The 19,382-nt window shown below is 43.1% G+C and overlaps 1 protein-coding gene across 1 annotated transcript in view; it reads right to left on the reverse strand.

Annotated features, from left to right (window-relative positions):
- Positions 1-15,781, reverse strand: part of LOC145867199 (AT-rich interactive domain-containing protein 1B) — a 43,285-nt gene extending 27,504 nt beyond the window's left edge. The window contains exon 1 of the mRNA XM_082971275.1: positions 14,192-15,781. Coding sequence (XP_082827401.1) covers positions 14,192-15,436 — 1,245 coding nt within the window. The 5' untranslated portion in view covers positions 15,437-15,781. The remainder of the gene's footprint in view (positions 1-14,191) is intronic.
- Between the last annotated feature and the right edge of the window lie 3,601 nt (positions 15,782-19,382).

Below are 19,382 nucleotides of genomic sequence, written 5' to 3' on the forward strand. Positions count from 1 at the left end.
GGAGAGAGAGAGCGAGAAAGAGAGAGAGAGAGAGAGAGAGAGAGAGAGAGAGAGAGAGGGAGGGAGGGAGGGAGGGAGAGCGAGAGAGAGAGAGAGAGAGAGAGAGAGAGAGAGGGAGGGAGGGAGGGAGGGAGAGAGAGAGAGAGAGAGAGAGAGAGAGAGAGAGAGAGGGAGAGAGGGAGAGAGGGAGAGAGAGAGAGAGCCCTCTCCCTTTAACCTTCCACTGGAGGATGCTCAGGCTGAGAAGACAGCCAGGGGATCAGAGAACAGAGTAGAGGTCGACCGATTATGATTTTTCAGCGCCGATACCGATACCGATATTGGATGACCAAAAAAGCCGATACTGATCAATCGGACGATTTTTATATATATATTTGTAATAATGACAGTTACAACAATACTGAATGAACACTTATTTTAACTTAATATAATACATCAATAAAATCAATTTAGCCTCAAATAAATAATGAAACATGTTCAATTTGGTTTAAATAATGCAAAAACAAAGTGTTGGAGAAGAAAGTAAAAGTGCAATATGTGCCATGTAAAAAAGCTAACTTTAAGTTCCTTGCTCAGAACATGAGAACATATGAAAGCTGGTGGTTCCTTTTAACATGAGTCTTCAATATTCCCAGGTAAGAAGTTTTAGGTTGTAGTTATTATAGTAATTATAGGACTATTTCTCTCTATACGATTTGTATTTCACTATGGTTACGACAGTGCTTTTTTCGCAAATGCGCTTGTTAAATCATCACCCATTTGGTGAAGTAGGTTGTGATTCGATGATAAATTAACAGGCACCGCATCGATTATATGCAACGCAGGACAAGCTAGTTAACCAAGTAATATCATCAACCATGTGTAGTTAACTAGTGATTATGTTAAGATTGATTGTTTTTTCTAAGATAAGTTTAATGCTAGCTAGCAACTTACCTTGGCTGCTTGCTGCCCTCGCGTAACAGGTAGTCATCCTGCCACGCAGGCTCCTCGTGGAGTGCAATGTAAGGCAGGTGGTTAGAGCGTTGGACTAGTAACCAGAAGGTTGCAAAAACGAATCCCCGAGCTGACAAGGTAAAAATCTGTCGTTCTGCCCCTGAACAAGGCAGTTAACCCACCATTCCTAGGCCGTCATTGAAAATAAGAATGTGTTCTTAACTGACTTGCCTAGTTAAATAAAGGTGTATACATTTTTGTTTTATATAAAAATTTAAAAAAATCGGTGTCCAAAAATACCGATTACCGATTGTTATGAAAACTTGAAATCGGCCCTAATTAATCGGCCATTCCGATTAATCGGTCAACCTCTAGAACAGAGAGAAGGAGAGAGGGGAGGGGTAGTAAGAGAGGGCTAGAGGGGGAGAAAAGAGGGATGGAACAATAAAAAGAGAGAAATGAATAGCAAAGAGAGAGAGAGAACGAGAGAGAGAGAGAGAGAGACAGAGCGAGAGACCTCCTTTACATATGTTTCCCATGCCAATAAAGCCATTTAAATTGAATTGAAATTGAATTGAGAGAGAGTGAGAGAAAGAGAGAGAGAAAGAGAGAGAGAGAGAGAGAGAGAGAGAGAGAAAAGAGAGAGAGAGAGAGAGAGAGAGAGAGAGAGAGAGAGAGAGATAATGGTGTCCCAAAAAAGCTCCAGTTGCCAGGACCACAAATACAAATTCCATCTAGACACCATTGCCCTAGAGCACACAAACCACTATACATACCTCGGCCTAAACATCAGCACCACAGGTAACTTCCACAAAGCTGTGAACGAGCTGACAGACAAGGCAAGAAGGGCCTTCTATGCCATCAAAAGGAACATAAAATTTGACATACCAATTAGGATCTGGCTAAAAATACTTGAATCAGTTATAGAACCCATTGCCCTTTATGGTTGTGAGGTCTGGGGTCCGCTCACCAACCAAGAATTCACTAAATGGGACAAACACCAAATTGAGACTCCGCATGCAGAATTCTGCAAAAATATCCTCGGTGTACAACGTAAAACACCAAATAATGCATGTAAAGCAGAATTAGGCCAATACACACTAATTGTCAAAATCCAGAAAAGAGCCGTTAAATTCTACAACCACCTAAAATGAAGCGATTCCCAAACCTTCCATAACAAAGCCATTACCTACAGAGAGATGAACCTGGAGAAGAGCCCCTAAGCAAGCTGGTCCTGTGGCTCTGTTCACAAACACAAACAGACCCCACAGAGCCCCAGGACAGCAACACAATTAGACCCAACCAAATCATGACAAAACAAAAATATAATTATTTGACACAAAAACAGCAAACTAGAATGCTATATGACCCTAAACAGAGAGTACACAGTGGCAGAATACCTGACCACTGTGACTGACCCAAACTTAAGGAAAGCTTTGACTATGTAAAGACTCAGTGACCATAGCCTTGCTATTGAGAAAGGCCCCTGAAGGCAGACATGGCTCTCAAGAGAAGACAGGCTATGTGCACACTACACTGCCCACAAAATGAGGTGGGAACTGAGCTGCACTTCCTAACCTCCTGCCAAATGTATGACCATATTAGAGACACATATTTCCCTCAGATTACACAGATCCTCAAAGAATTTGAAAACAAACCCAAGAAAAGGGAAACCAGTGAAAAACAAACACCATTGTAAATGCAACCTATATTTATGTTGATTTATTTTCCCATTTGTACTTTAACTATTTGCACATCATTACAACACTGTATATAGACATAATATGACATTTGACATGTCTTTATTCTTTTGGAACTTTTGTGACTGTAATGTTTACTGTACATTTTTTATTATTTATTTCACTTTTGTTTATTATCTATTTCACTTGCTTTGGCAATGTAAACATATGTTTCCCATGCCAATAAAGCCCTTAAATTGAAAATAAAATTGAATTGAGAAAGAGAGATCCCTTTTCCTCTAAGAGGAGGGGGGGAAAGCTCTCCTCCCATTCACTGTCTGCACGTGGCTAATTTGCATGTGTGAAGGTCAGAGGGATTGTGGGAGGTGAAAGAGGCCACCAAAGGGCTGCCTGCCAGCCTGGCTCCCTGCCCAGCCCTCCCGCTCCGCCAGCCAGCCTGCCCCACACAAACGGCACACCACTGTTTGAGGGGAATACGATAGCTCCAGGGTACCAGAGAGGGAGGGAAACCCACGGGCAGGCAGAAATCATCTGACCAACCACTCTGCTCCTAAACCCATACTGTGTTTCCATCCCTTTCATTTACCTTCTTGGAGAGGCTGGGGCAAGTTTCAGATGGAGGGCTCTAAATACTTGAATATTTCCCCTGCTCATAACTTTCTCTCTTTCTCCCTCTCTCCCTCTCTGAAGTCAGCCCCATGACTCAGTAGCCTTGTGTGACTGTGTTCAAATTCTGCTACTGCCCGCTGCTATATTTCCATATTTCTCAGATTGCCTCACTCTCTCTCTCTCCCCAGAAAAGACACTCTGCGTGGCCATCTTCACACCCCTGCTGTGAGAAATAACCAGAGAGAGAGAAGCTAGGCTGGGTGCTCTGAACAGAGCTTCCCTGATGCCTCAGACAGACAGACAGACAGACAGACAGACAGACAGACAGACAGACAGACAGACAGACAGACAGACAGACAGACAGACAGACAGACAGACAGACAGACAGACAGACAGACAGACAGACAGACAGACAGACAGACAGACAGACAGACAGACAGACAGACAGACAGACAGACAGACGAGTCAGCCAAGGCAGGCTTCTGATCCAGCCCAGGAACCACATGCTTCATAAACAACAGGTGTAGACTAACAGTGAAATGCTTACTTACCGGCCCTTCCCAACAATGCAGAGAGAAAGAAAATAGAGAAATAATAGAAAAATCACACAAGGAATAAATACACAATGAGTAACAACGTGCAGGGGTACGAGGTAATTGAGGTAGATGTGTACATAGGTAGGGGTAAAGTGACAGATAATAAACAGTAGCAGCAACGCATTATAAGCTGATGAGCTGTAGACCACACTACCCACCGAGAGAGTTTTAATCTGTATTATTTGTAGCTGTTTACATACCACCACAGTCAGAGACTGGCACTAAGACAGCATTGAATGAGCTGTATTCCGCCATAAGCAGACAAGGAAACGCTCACCCAGAGGCGACGCTCCTAGTAGCCAGGGACTTTAATGCAGCGAAACTTAAATCCGTTTTACCAAATTTCTATCAGCATGTTAAATGTGCAACCAGAGGAAAAAGAACTCTGGACCACCTTTACTCCACACACAGAGACGCATACAAAGCTTTCCCTCGCCCTCCATTTGGCAAATCTGACCATAATTCTATCCTCCTGATTCCTGCTTACAAGCTAAAATTAAAGCAGGAAGCACCAGTGACTTGATCAATAAAAAAGTGGTCAGAGGAAGCAGATGCTAAATAACAGGACTGTTTTTCTATCACAGACTGGAACATGTTCCGGGATTCCTCCGATGGCATTGAGGAGTACACCACATCATTCATTGGCTTCGTCAATAAGTGCATTGATGACGTCGTCCCCACAGTGACCGTACGTACATACCCCAACCAGAACCATGGATTACAGGCAACATCCACACTGAGCTAAAGGCTAGAGCTGACGCTTTCAAGGAACGGGACTCTAACTCGGAAGCTTATAAGAAATCCCGCTATGCCCTCCGACGAACCATAAAACAGGCAAACCGTCAATACAGGACTAAGATCGAATCGTACTACACCGGCTCTTACGCTCGTCAGATGTGCAGGGCTTGCAAACCATTACAGACTACAAAGGGAAGCACAGCCGAGAGCTGCCCAGTGACACGAGTCTACCAGATGAGCTAAACTACTTCTATGCTTGCATCGAGGCCAATAACACTGAAACATGCATGAGATCACCAGCTGTTCCAGAAGACTGTGTGATCACGTTCTCCGCAGCCGATGTGAGTAAGACCTTTAAACAGGTCAACATTCACAAGGCTGCAGGGCCAGACGGATTACCAGGACGTGTACAGCGAGCATGCGCTGACCAACTGGCAAGTGTCTTCACTGACATTTTCAACCTCTCCCTATCCGAGTCTGTAATACCAACATGTTTTAAGCAGACCACCATAGTCCCTGTGCCCAAGGACACTAAGGTAACCTGCCTAAATGACTTCCGACCCGTAGCACTCATGTCTGTAGCCATGAAGTGCTTTGAAAGGCTGGTCAAGGCTCACATCAACACCATCATCCCAGAAACCCTAGACCCACTCCAATTTGCATTCCGCCCCAACAGATCCACAGATGATGCAATCTCTATTGCACTCCACACTGCTCTTTCCCACCTGGACAAAAGGAACACCTATGTGAGAATGTTATTTATTGACTACATTTCAGCGTTCAACTCCATAGTGCCCTCAAAGCTCATCAATAAGCTAAGGACCCTGGAACTAAACACCTCCCTCTGCAAATGGATCCTAGACTTTCTGACGGGCCGCCCCCAGGTAGTAAGGGTAGGTAACAACACATCCGCCACGCTGATCCTCAACAAAGGGGCCCCTCAGGGGTGCGTGCTCAGTCCCCTCCTGTACTCCCTGTTCACTCATGACTGCATGGCCAGGCACGACTCCAACACCATCATTAAATTTGCAGATGACACTACAGTGGTAGGCCTGATCACCGACATCGCGAGACAGCCTATAGGGAGGAGGACATAGACCGGGCCATGTGGTGCTAGGACAACAACCTCTCTCTCAACGTGATCAAGACAAAGGAGATGATTGTGGACTACAGGAATAAGAGGACCGAGCATGCCCCCATTCTCATTGACGGGGCTGCAGTGGAGCAGGTTGAGAGATTCAAGTTTGTTGGCGTCCACATCACCAACAAGCTAACATGTCCAAGCACACCAAGATAGTCGTGAAGAGGGCACGACAAAACCTATTCCCCCTCAGGAGAATGAAAAGATTTGGCATGGGTCCTCAGATCCTCAAAAGGTTCTACAGCTGCACAATTGAGAGCACCCTAGCAAAACCAATTGTATGCTTTTCAACCGTTTGCTGCCCGCACCCGCCCGCCCGACTAGCATCACTACTCTGGACGGTTCTGACCTAGAATACGTGGACAACTACAAATACCTATGTGTCTGGCTAGACTGTAAACTCTCCTTCCAGACTCATATCAAACATCTCCAATCCAAAATTAAATCTAGAACCGGCTTTCTATTTCACAACAAAGCCTCCTTCACTCACGCCGCCAAACTTACCCTAGTAAAACTGACTATCCTACCGATCCTCGACTTCGGCGATGTCATCTACAAAATAGCTTCCAATACTCTACTCAGCAAATTGGATGCAGTCTATCACAGTGCCATCAGCTTTGTTACCAAAGCGCCTTATACCACCCACCACTGTGACCTGTATGCTCTAGTCGGCTGGCCATCGCTACATATTCGTCGCCAGACCCACTATGCTAGGTAAAGCTCCGCCTTATCTCAGCTCACTGGTCACGATAACAACACCCACCCGTAGCACGCGCTCCAGCAGGTGTATCTCACTGGTCATCCCCAAAGCCAACACCTCCTTTGGCCACCTTTACTTCCAGTTCTCTGCTGCCAGTGACTGGAACGGATTGCAAAAATCGCTGAAGCTGGAGACTTACATTTCCCTCACTAACTTTAAACATCAGCAATCTGAGCAGCTTACCGATCACTGCAGCTGTACATAGTCCATCTGTAAATAGCCCATCCAATCTACCTACCTCATTCCCATATTGTTTTATTTACTTTGCTGCTCTTTTGCACACCAGTATCACTACTTATACACTGTCATCTGCTCATCATCATCTGCTCATCTATCACTCCAGTGTTAATCTGCTAAATTGTAATTACTTTGCTACTATGGCCTATTTATTGCCTTACCTCCTCATGCCATTTGCACACACTGTATATAGACTTTCTTTTTTTCTATTGTGTTATTGACTGTACGCTTCTTTATTCCATGTGTAACTCTGTGTTTTTTGTGTCGCACTGCTTTGCTTTATCTTGGCCAGGTCGCAGTTGTAAATGAGAACTTGTTCTCAACTAGCTTACCTGGTTAAATAAAGATGAACAAATAAAAATAATTCCTGAGTGGTTGCATCACTGCCTGGTATGGCAACTACTCAGTCACCGACCGCAAGGCACTACAGAGGGTAGTGCAAACAGCACAGTACATCACTGGGGCCAAGCTTCCTGCCATCCAGGATCTCTATACCAGGCGGTGTCAGAGGAAGGCCCTAAAAATTGTCAAAGACTCCAGCCACCCTAGTCATAGACTGGTCTCTCTGCTACCTCACGGCAAGCGGTACCAGAGCGCCAAGTCTAGGTCCAAGAGGCTTCTAAACAGCTTCTACCCGCAAGCCATAAGACTCCTGAACATCTAGTCAAATGGCTAGCCAGACTATTTGCAGTACCCTCATCCCCTCTTTACACCACTGCTACTCTCTGTTGTCATCTATGCATAGTCACTTTAATAACTCTACCTACATGTACATACTACCTCAACTAACCGGTGCCCCTGCACATTGACTCTGTAACGGTACCCCCCTGTATATAGTCTCGCTATTGTTATTTTACTGCGGCTCTTTAATTACTTGTTACTTTTATCTCTTATTCTTATCCAAAAAATGTTTAACTGCATTGTTGGTTAGGGGCTCGTAAGTAAGCATTTCACCTGTTGTATTCGGCGCATGTGACTAATAAAATTAGATTTTGATTTGATGAGTCAAAAGAGTTCGTGTAAAAAGGGTCAATGCAGATAGTCTGGTAGCTATTTGGTTAACTATTTAACTAACTATTTAGCAGTCTTATGGTTTGGGGGATAGAAGCTGTTCAGGGTCCTGTTGGTTCCAGACTTGGTGCATCGGTACCACTTGTCATGTGGTAGCAGAGAGAACAGTCTATGACTTGGGTGGATGGAGTGTTTGACAATCGTTAGGGCCTTCCTCTGACCCCGCCTGGTGTAGCGGTCCTGGATGACAGGGAGCTCAGCCCTAGTGATGTACTCTCGTTCTCTCCACAGCCTGAGAATGTGTACTGGCTACCACTGATAAAGGCCATGCTCAGAGAGGAGGGTTAGGTGGCAGAATATCACCATGTCCTGTCTATCAATGTCATCCAGACGTCTGTTATGTCCATCAGTCATGTAGAAATGTTCACGTCAAAATAACAAATCCATTAGGACACAAAGAGGCTACGGGTTTGAACTACCTCAATCATGTAGTGCAGCATTACCATGCAGTTTGGGATTGGGAATAAACTAGCATCCTGAACTCCAAATAGCCAAAAGCCAAACAAAAACAATGCAGGTTTTCAATAACTAAAAAACTGCTCTGCTTCAACACATTTTTGCACTCTGTATGTTATGAGCGCATCACAGGCCAGAACAAAAAGTTACAATTATTTTATTAGCAAGCTAACTATACGTATAGTCGACGATCCGACTGGTCAATTTTTTATGGCAAATCTAAATTAATTGTCATTTTAAGAAAATCATGGGCAGTCCCGGGATAATCTAGCTGCCAATTACCGTCATGAGCATTGTGTTTCATCCAGCAAGATGAAAACCCTGGCCGTCTGCCAGACCCTTATCGGGAACAACAGAGCAAATGAACATTTCACTGTGTTGTTCCTAATCAGCGCTAGGCTAGGAGAGCCTGAGATGAAAACAAAGCAACATGAACAAAGCGTGGACGAGCAAGGGAAGGAGCTGAGGCTGGAGAACCAGTGCTGACGAGGCTACTTCTGTCTGCTCCACACTGCGCTGTCACACACACACACACACACACACACACACACACACACACACACACACACACACACACACACACACACCCACACACACACACATACATATACACTGCAGTGCATTACCCTTATACTACTGTAAATACGTGAAGACATTTTTGAAAGACTAAAAGGCAGAACTAGATTGAGAGAATATAATAAGCACTGTGTAAAATCAGTCAATACTAAAACTACAACAACAGTTTCATTTTACAAAAAACAAACATTTTTGTGTGTTTCTTTACTGGCAGAATTGGAAGGCCAAAAAGATCATCAAGGACAACAACCACCCGAGCCACTGTCTGTTCACCCCGCTACCATCCAGAAGGCGAGGTCAGTACAGGTGCATCAAAGCTGTGACCGAGAGACTGAAAAACAGCTTCTATCTCAAGGCCATCACTGTTAAACAGCCATCACTAACTCAGAGAGGCTGCTGCCAACATACAGACTTGAAATCATTGGCCACTTTCATAAATTGATCAGTCGTCACTTTAATAATGCCACTTTAATAATGTTTACATATCTTACATTACTCATCTCATATGCACAGTGGGGGGGGGAAAGTATTTGATCCCCTGCTGATTTTGTACGTTTGCCCACTGATAAAGAAAGGATCAGTCTATAATTTTAATGGTAGGTTTATTTGAACAGTGAGAGACAGAATAACAACAAAAATATCGAGAAAAACGCATGTCAGAAATGTTAGAAATTGATTTGCATTTTAATGAGGGAAATAAGTATTTGACCCCCTCCTCAATCAGAAAGATTTCTGGCTCCCAGGTGTCTTTTATACAGGTAACGAGATGAGATTAGGAGCACACTCTTAAAAGGAGTGCTCCTAACCGCAGCTTGTTACCTGTAAAAAAGACACCTGTCCACAGAAGCAATCAATCAATCAGATTCCAAACTCTCCACCATGGCCAAGACCAAAGAGCTCTCCAAGGATGTCAGGGACAAGATTGTAGACCTACACAAGGCTGGAATGGGCTACAAGACCATCGCCAAGCAGCTTGGTGAGAAGGTGACAACATTTGGTGCGATTATTTGCAAATGGAAGAAAAACAAAAGAACTGTCAATATCCCCCAGCCTGGGGCTCCATGCAAGATCTCACCTCGTGGGGTTGCAATGATCATGAGAATGGTGAGGAATCAGCCCAGAACTACACGGGAGGATCTTGTCAATGATCTCAAGCCAGTTGGGACCATAGTCACCAAGAAAACAATTGGTAACACACTACGCCGTGAAGGACTGAAATCCTGCAGCGCCAGCAAGGTCCCGCTGCTCAAGAATACATATACATGCCCGTCAGAAGTTTGCCAATGAACATCTGAATGATTCAGAGGACAACTGGTGAAAGTGTTGTGGTCAGATGAGACCAAAATGGAGCTTTGGCATCAACTCAACTCGCCGTGTTTGGAGGAGGAGGAATGCTGCCTATGACCCCAAGAACACCATTTCCACCGTCAAACATGGAGGTGGAAACATTATGCTTTGGGGGTGTTTTTCTGCTAAGGGGACAGGACAACTTCACCGCATCAAAGGGACGATGGATGGGGCCATGTACCGTCAAATATTGGGTGAGAACCTCCTTCCCTCAGCCAGGGCATTGAAAATGGGTCATGGATGGGTATTCCAGCATGACAATGACCCAAAACACACGGCCAAGGCAACAAATGAGTGGCTCAAGAATAAGCACATTAAGGTCCTGGAGTGGCCTAGCCAGTCTCCAGACCTTAATCCCATAGAAAATCTGTGGAGGGAGCTGAAGGTTTGAGTTGCCAAACGTCAGCCTCGAAACCTTAATGACTTGGAGAAGATCTGCAAAGAGGAGTGGGACAAAATCCCTCGTGAGATGTGTGCAAACCTGGTGGCCAACTACAAGAAACGTCTGACCTCTGTGATTGCCAACAAGGGTTTTGCCACCAAGTACTAAGTCATGTTTTGCAGAGGGGTCAAATACTTATTTCCCTCATTAAAATGCAAATCATTTTATAACATTTTTGACATGCGTTTTTCTGGATTTTTTTTTGTTATTCTGTCTCTCACTGTTCAAATAAACCTACCATAAAAATTATAGACTGATCATTCCTTTGTAAGTGGGCAAACGTACAAAATCAGCAGGGGATCAAATACTTTTTTCCCCCACTGTATATACTGTATTTTCTACCATCTATTGCATCTTGCTTATGGCACTCTGTCATCGCTCATCCATATATTCATATGTATATATTCTTATCCATCCCTTTAGATGTGTGTGTATTAGGTAGTTGTTGGGGAATTGTTAGATTACTTGTTAGATATTGCAGCACTGTCGGAACTAGAAGCACAAGCATTTCACTACACTCACAATGACATCTGCTAACCATGTGTATGTGAACAATAAAATTTGATTTGATTTGTTATGATTTGACCTATTTGATGAGAAACTAAGAAACAGTGTGCAGCAGCAGACAGACCACTAACTGATCACAGGGACTCTCTCTCTCATCCTCTGTCCATTTCCTCAATCAAATAGGCCAGAGTAATTGAAAATCTGGGACAATGCAATTTGGACGAAAGAGTAGCTTCAACTAGGGGTTGAACTCCTTCCTGTAGTTATACTCTGTGTGTGTGTGTGTGTGTGTGTGTGTGTGTGTGTGTGTGTGTGTGTGTGTGTGTGTGTGTGTGTGTGTGTGTGTGTGTGTGTGTGTGTGTGTGTGTGTGTGTGTGTGTGTGTGTGTGTGTGTGTGTGTGTCTTCACCTCCCAGTCTGTTTTAAATGAGGAAAGTGTTCTCACAGTGCTTGCTCCTGTAGAGTGGCAGTGGGGAGGAAATTAACTTGAAAGAGGGAGATTCTGCCGACAGGTGATTGAAGCATGTTTAACCAAACACACACACACACAGACACACAGACACACAGAGACTTTGAGGTGCTTAAAGCCAGATCATGGTTCAAACGGAGGATCCACATTAGACCGGACACACAACCCCTGTAGGTGCACTGACTGAGGAACCTCTCCCAGTCGATTACAAACCTGTTTATCCACATGTATACAGGATTTCTGTTCATATGAAACAACTTTAAAAACAATCTCTACTCCGGGTTCAAAATAAAATACATTGTAGTATGAAAATAAATACATTATAAGTAAACACCAAGTTCATCTGCATGCAACCTGTGCAAAACATATTGTACATTATTTTAATAGTAAGAGATTAATTTAGTTGATATCCTCTAGAGATTTATTCTGCTTGTAAATGTATGCTTATAATGTGCATCTTTAGCCCACTGATGTCTTTAAATAGTAGGGCCAACTATGATTGCTCCAATTTATTTACCAATTACAATTTGGAAGCTATTATTCTCTGAGGCTGAAGGAGAGGCTTATTAACTTAATGGCTGCCCAGCTCGGCTATGGTATGCATCACATACAATCATTACCCTCCAATGACTAACTATGATTATAACCACCGCTGTTCATAATGTTTAGATGGCACGGAAAATTGCCATAAATAAGCAGGTTGCCGTTTAATGTCACGAGTCTTGACCTGGAGGCAGAACTGAGAGATTTCCCCTTAGATAGTCCAGCTGCAAGGAAAAAATGTCTATAGTGTAAAAATTCATGAAAACAAAAATGAGCTTAGGTTTAGGCATTAGGGTTATCAGTGTGGTTAAGGTTAGGGTTAAAGGTTGGTTTAAAATCAGACTGTTTGACTTAGTGGCTGTGCCAGCTGGTGACTTCTCTGCAGAGCTGCCTCCAGTCCAAGATTCATGACGAAAAACGCTAACCTGACATAAATACATTATATTGCTATTCTGAAACCTGGCATAATATTTTACAAATGACTTTGAATTATTTTCGTGTACAGTTATGTAAGACTAAAAGCATGACAATGATGTAGATGTGTATGATGTATTGTAGATGCTTAGCACTGTGGTTGTTGTGCATCCAAAATACACTATATAATATAACTATTTGTGGCATGAAAACCATTTAATTAATATTACAAAGGGTGTCATCCAAATGTCCTAATTTATGACTGTACTAAAACTACTTCAGACAAATCATTTATGATCTGTTGAATGACATGTCTAAGCTATACAATATGGGCTATTATTACTATGGAATTACTAAACCTACTACAATTAAAAATGTCATCAAAATCCCCCATGCACACAGGTATTCCTGGGAACTACAGAAAAGTAGCCTCGTGTTTTGTTTGGAAGAGAGTGAAAGAGCACACCTAGGCCACACCTCCACTTTGCCCTGGGGTCAAATATCTGGGTCATATTCAGCAGAGTTCATCCTTGACAATGTACCCATTCATGACAACACAACCCAAAGGCATAATGTATATATATACAACTCTTCATTATTCTATAGCCTCGAAGATGGCGTTCTACAGGCAACAGTATGAATAGTCCGTGCCCCGTCCCCCACCATGCCCCGGGTCAAGCGCCTGAACAGAGGGTTCAGCACTTCTTACATGAGCAGCGCTCAGCAACCTTGTGGGGAGACGGAGAGCCAATCAGATGGCAGATTTGATGTCAACTCAGAGGGAGTCGTCTGGGGAGTTTTACAGCCACTTTACCTCCACAATTCAAATCCCAAACCTTGCAATGGAGAGAAAACCTACTTACTTTCCGATAAATAACCCAGGCGGACAGCGTGATACAGACACGCCTCGCCTTCGACAGTCAGAGCGGCTATACTATATGCGCAAACATCGATTGCTAATTAAAATATATGATATTTTGAAGATATTATTTGCACATATTTGTAATTTAAAACAATATTAATCAATGTGTAACGTTTTAATTCGTCGAGACCATATACAGCGCGTCCCTCCAAATAACGTTTTTCTAGGTGTCTGCAACCACGTCCGCAAGAGGGCGAATCGCCAACATAAATAATTGTTTTTAATTAAAGAATGTAAATGCGTAATATCTTACACAAATAAAGCTCTTCAATTAAAATATGTGTCGGAAATAATCAACACACAGTCAAGGTAAATGCATTGCAACGATTTTAACCAAATACATATTAATAATTATAATAATATTCTGTTTAACGCGCCTTTACGCTCAAAATTGTATTTAGTTCCCAAGCCTATTTACGACTAATAGCCTATATTAATTGTGTAAAATCTCTGTTATGAAATAATGCCTGTATTGCACAAATACGTGACTGGCAGGCTATTGTTTTTCTCGCAAGAGTCACCTTGAGCAGATCTGAAACCAGCCAGTATTATCTTCTCCAATTACTTTACAGCAAGATTAATATTAGAAGTGCATTATTCACCGACAAACATCATATTTATGTGAAGTCGAGAGGGATTATTAGTTTCTGTGTAATAACACATATCAACAACTCTACAAGCATGACAGGTGTGACTCAGAGTACAGCTGAGTTTGTAAAACTAGTATTTACCTGTGGTCTGCTGATACCTTGCCCTCCGTTTCCAGGACTCATGGACGGGTGATTTCTCTGTTGCCCTGGCCAGCCATGGGTTGTGGAGCCATACTGAGAAGTCATGTCTTTTCCCAGGCCGATGCCATCTTGTTGTTGTGCAGAGGGACTGTTATAGTCTTGGTAGCCACTTCCATAACCTCGCATCATTGGACTTGGAGACGTCAGTAATTGGTTTAGTGTCGGGGTGGCCCCGGTAGGATGCTGACTCTGTCCTGGGAATCTCTGAAAGCCCCCAACACTTCCACCAGAACCGCAGGCAGCAGCTCCCATAGCAGCCTTGACGTGGCCAGCTGGAGTGTTGCTGCCAGGGCCAATCAGCATGTTACTGCCCTGTCTGGACGGGGCCATCATGCCATAGCCCGCGCCACAGTAGCCCTGCCGGTAGCCAGAATAGTGGTTGTAGTGGCTGTTGTGGTACCCTTCTTGGGAGTTGTGCACTGGGTCCATGTTGTTGGGTCCCGAAGAGTGCATCATCCCCATCCCTGTGCTTTGTTGTCCGCCATGTTGATCATAGCAGGGCCCTACTCTGGAAGTGCCATAGTAGTTATTAAACTCGCTGTTTCCTCCCGCGCTCTGGGGCTGGCTGATGATGTTGTTGGTCGTTGGTCCCAAGTTGGAATGTTCATACCTAGCACCCATCCGCTCCCCTGGTTTACAGGTATGATCCCCCTCACCTTTATTTAGCATCTGCTGCTCTGGCTGGCTACCCAAAACACCCTCCTTTCCTCCGTGATGCTGATTCTCACCCTCTCCCCTTGTCGCTTGGCTGTTGTTGTTGTTACTTTGTATCTGGCGCTGCTGATGCTGAGGAAACGGGTTCAATTGTGACTGCTGTTGCGGCGGTGTGAGGTGCTGAGGGGGATCTCCGCTCCCAACATTTTTCACTTTATGGTTCTCTATCAACCTGGTTTCCATCCCCCCCGGTGAGGTCGTCGAATCTGACGAAGTGACGTTATTTCCACTCTCCTTCTCCGGTGTGTCAGAATTGTTATTCGGAGAATAAGTTGAATTGACCATGTTGAGCTCATTTCGGTGGTGGTGATCAACATTATTCATTGTGTTAGTCCCATCAACAGCTCCAAGCATTGCTCCAGGTCTCGATATATTTCCTCCTCCTGAATGTATCTCTTGACCCAAACTGCCAGACAATTTCGTATTCTTATTATTAGTTATTGTCGGTGCTGATGCCACTTGCGCAGCCATTGTCACTTGAACATTTTAGACAGGGACACTGACCGACGCACAGAACACTATCACACAAAAAAAATACAGACAGAGGAAAAACACAAGCAGGAAAAAAATATTCAATGGAAAAACGAAGCTATGTTATAGCGCTGTAATGCTTGTAAAAATCGGCGGTGAAATGCGTTGCTGACAGCCGCGGCTTTGGCGCGGTCAGTGAGGCTTCATGCTGAAGTTTGTCGTCCGGGTTTAAATGAAACTTTTTTCCTTTCCTCAAACCCGGATATGGGTAAATGCTTGTCTCCCGGAGCCCTTCTGGCCCAGCATGGCATGAGAGAGAGAGAGCAAGCTCCACCAGCTATTATCCACCACCAGGCTCCAACGCGCCTCACATGGAAAACGCGGACTGGAGTCTCCAATGTTATCCAGTGAAGGAAAGTCACTGTATAATTTAGTATAGAAACAATATTGAATGGTAGCATGGTATCCGGGTGAAACAGTCATATTGAATAGAGGAATAGCCTACTTAATATACTACATTTCCTTTTCTACCATTATGCTGGAACTTAGTAAACTACCTCTCAGAGAGGCTTGTGTCTTCCAAAGATTTGCAGCTCCATCATAAATACACGCTAGATTCCAGATCTGGGTTTGAGTGTCGCCTACTCCGCTCTGCTCCCTCTTGGCTCATTCCAGTTTCTGCAGCTCTGAAAGACAGCGACACGCAACCACAGAAGCTGCAGCGCACAATAATGTTGCTATCAGAATAAGTATGTAATCTCACGCTGTAACTACCCCAACCACAAGCTTTTTAATCATCTTCAGCAGTTATGAGAACATTGTTTTTGAAATATAAGTGACGTCACTGCCCTTGACTATTAGGTCCCTTTATTTTCCTTTGCCTATTCTCGCTCATCAGTTATGTTTATTGAACAGATAAAGAAGGGTTGCTCGGACCTAAAATACACACGGGTGAAAAAAGTACCCAATTGTCATACTTGAGTAAAAGTGAAGATACCTTAATAACAGAAAATGACTCAAATAAAAGTGAAAGTCACCCAGTAAAAAACTACTTGAGTAAAAGTCTAAAAGTATTTGGTTTTAAATATACTTAAGTATCAAAAGTAAATGTCATTGCAAAAATATACTTGAGTGTCTATAGTAAAATAAGTATAAATATAAAGTATAAATAATTTCAAATGTCCTTATATTAAGCAAACCAGGCCGCACCATTTTCTTGATTTTTGAATTCAACGATAGCCAGGGGCACACTTCAACACTCAAACATAATTTACAAACGAAGCGTTTGTGTTTAGTGAGTCCGCCAGATCAGTGTCAGTAGGGATGACCAGGCATGTGGTCTTGACAAGTACTTGAATTGGACCATGTTCCTGTCCTGCTAAGCATTCAAAGTGTAATGAGTACTTTTGGGTGTCAGGTAAAATGTATGGAGTAAAAAGTACATTATTATCTTGAGGAATGTAGTAAAGTGAAGTACACATACCCCAAAAAACAACTTTAGTACTTTAAAGTTTTTTTTTACTTAATAAGTACTTTACGCCACCGACAATACACAGGCCTTTATAACAGAATAACTACCAATGGATTATCTGATGTAATCCTTTCTGTGTAACTATCTGCACTTATATTCTTACTACGATGTATTTACTGTACATTAGTTATTCCTGGTAGCTCTCCGCAATAATGACTTGGCCTATGTAATGCAACAATACAAGTAAAAGCTTTTGATGTGAGAATCCTCCGAGTTGTACATGGGCAGAGGGAGAGCAGCTTACTTATTGTCATTATTAACAGTGGCAACACTGGATAAAGTAGACATAGAAACGGTTCCTTACAGAAGTAGGATGATGATGATGATGATAATAATAATAATAATTATAATAAAAATGGTGATTCAATGATACTGATGATGATGTTACCCAATTGAGTTACACATTTCTCGTAAATGCAAGGGTACTACTGTACATTCTATTCCATGTCATAACAAGTTTCTGAACTTAATGATAATCTGACATAAATGCTGAGTGAATGTCTCCTCTCCCTCACCATCAGTAGTCCCCGTCAACAGCAAGGACATAAAAAGACCCCTGGTGGATACAGTATGTAAGCACAAGTATACCAGATGCAAAATAACATTGAAGTGCACCTGATGTTATAGCACTCATTCAAAATACATGTAGGCTCTGTTTATAACATGGCAATATGAATGATGGAAAGGTAGGCTTACATCCCTTGCGTACACTCCAAACATAGACTCATTCAAACGCAGAATGCAATGAAAGCAAAAGACATCCATCTAGAGTCTCTTCGCCATTAGTCTTGATGAGTCCATATGGTAAAGAGTAACAGAGATTATATCATGATAGTAAACTACACAGTCCTGACGCTATGGCCACGTTCACACAGGGAGCCCAATTCTGATATTTTTCCCACTAATTGGTATTTTTTTCAGAGCTGATTTGATTGGTCAAAATAACAATTTGTGATAAAAAAAATATCAGAATTGGGCTGCCTGTCTAAACACAGCCTATCTAGCATTTAGGTACGGCTTGCCTGCCCAGGCATCCCAGCATCAAGAGCAGATGGCAGAGAAAGGAACAGCTTGATCAGGTGAATGTAGGACACCCTGGGTGAAGTTCACCTTTACGTTGGTGTTTGTGTTTATGTATGTGTGTTTGTGTATCAAAGGTCAAATAGGGGGTGCTTATATCTGAACTGTTATACACATGTACAAGTGTGTGATCTGTGTGTGTTTGTGTGGGTGTTTGGGTGTGTGTGTGTGTGTGCATATACATGTGTGTGTGTGTGTGTGTGCATGTGTGTGTAGATTGGAAAGGACATTTTTCCATGTGAATGGTCAGGATCAGAGAGCTGTCAATGCCATAAGGTGTCATGTATTGTCATGTATTATGGATTACAATGTCACTGCCTATGGCGTCAGCATATTAAGAGGCAGAATCCAACAAACAACAGCACATTTTTTGTGCAAACAGTAGCATATGTAACGCTATGCTTCTACATCGACATTGCCTGCTCTTTGGGGTTTTATGCTGGGTTTCTGTATAAGCCCTTTGTGACATCTGCTGGTGTAAAAAGGGCTTTATAAATACATTTGATTGACTGATTGATTGATATGCATCTGGCTGTAACAGCCTAATGTCGAGTGGTGTCATAGATAATCAAAAATATTCTACTTGATGGAGAACTATGCTCTTGTATATGAAAGTGTTGCTTTGGGTGTGTCATTGTAGCTTTGCAACTCTAATTTTCCACTCTGCTCATTAAAAGGCCCACTGTTCTCACATTCATCTGCAGACACATTGATCTGTTTGAATGAGAAGAGGAACAATGGCAGAGGCATTTGCATTTATGTTTAATTTATAACCTTCAGGGCCTCCTGATGCACCAAGATTGAAACAGTAATTTCACACAAACACAGTGAAGGGGAGGGACGAAATTAATACAGATCTGGGATTAAATGTATTTCTCAATGTCTGTGCGTACGTGTGTGTTTGTGTGTGTATGTGTGTATGTGTGTGTGTGTGTGTGTGTGTGTGTGTGTGTGTGTGTGTGTGTGTGTGTGTGTGTGTGTGTGTGTGTGTGTGTGTGTGTGTGTGTGTGTGTGTGTGTGTGTGTGTGTGTGTGTGTGTGTGTATGTTTGTGTGCGAGATAGACAGAGAAAGAGAGAGAGAGAGAGAGAGAGAGGAGAGAGAGAGAGAGAGCAAGACAAACACACACACACCCACACCCACACACACACAGAAACAGACAGACGTAGGTAACATGCCACTATTCTAGTCTGTCAGGAGGCTGGGGCTGTTTAGGAAGAATCTGCAGGGATCTCCCCCAGCAGAGTAGCAGCAGCACAAGCCTACCTCGCCAAGCACAGAAAGTGGGTCAGCTCGAAAAACAGCTCAGGATGCAACCCTGTTCCACAGCGCCAGTG

The sequence above is a fragment of the Salmo salar genome, chromosome 01 (assembly GCF_965601325.2).
Source record: "Salmo salar chromosome 01, fSalSal1, whole genome shotgun sequence".
Lineage (NCBI taxonomy): Eukaryota > Metazoa > Chordata > Actinopteri > Salmoniformes > Salmonidae > Salmo > Salmo salar.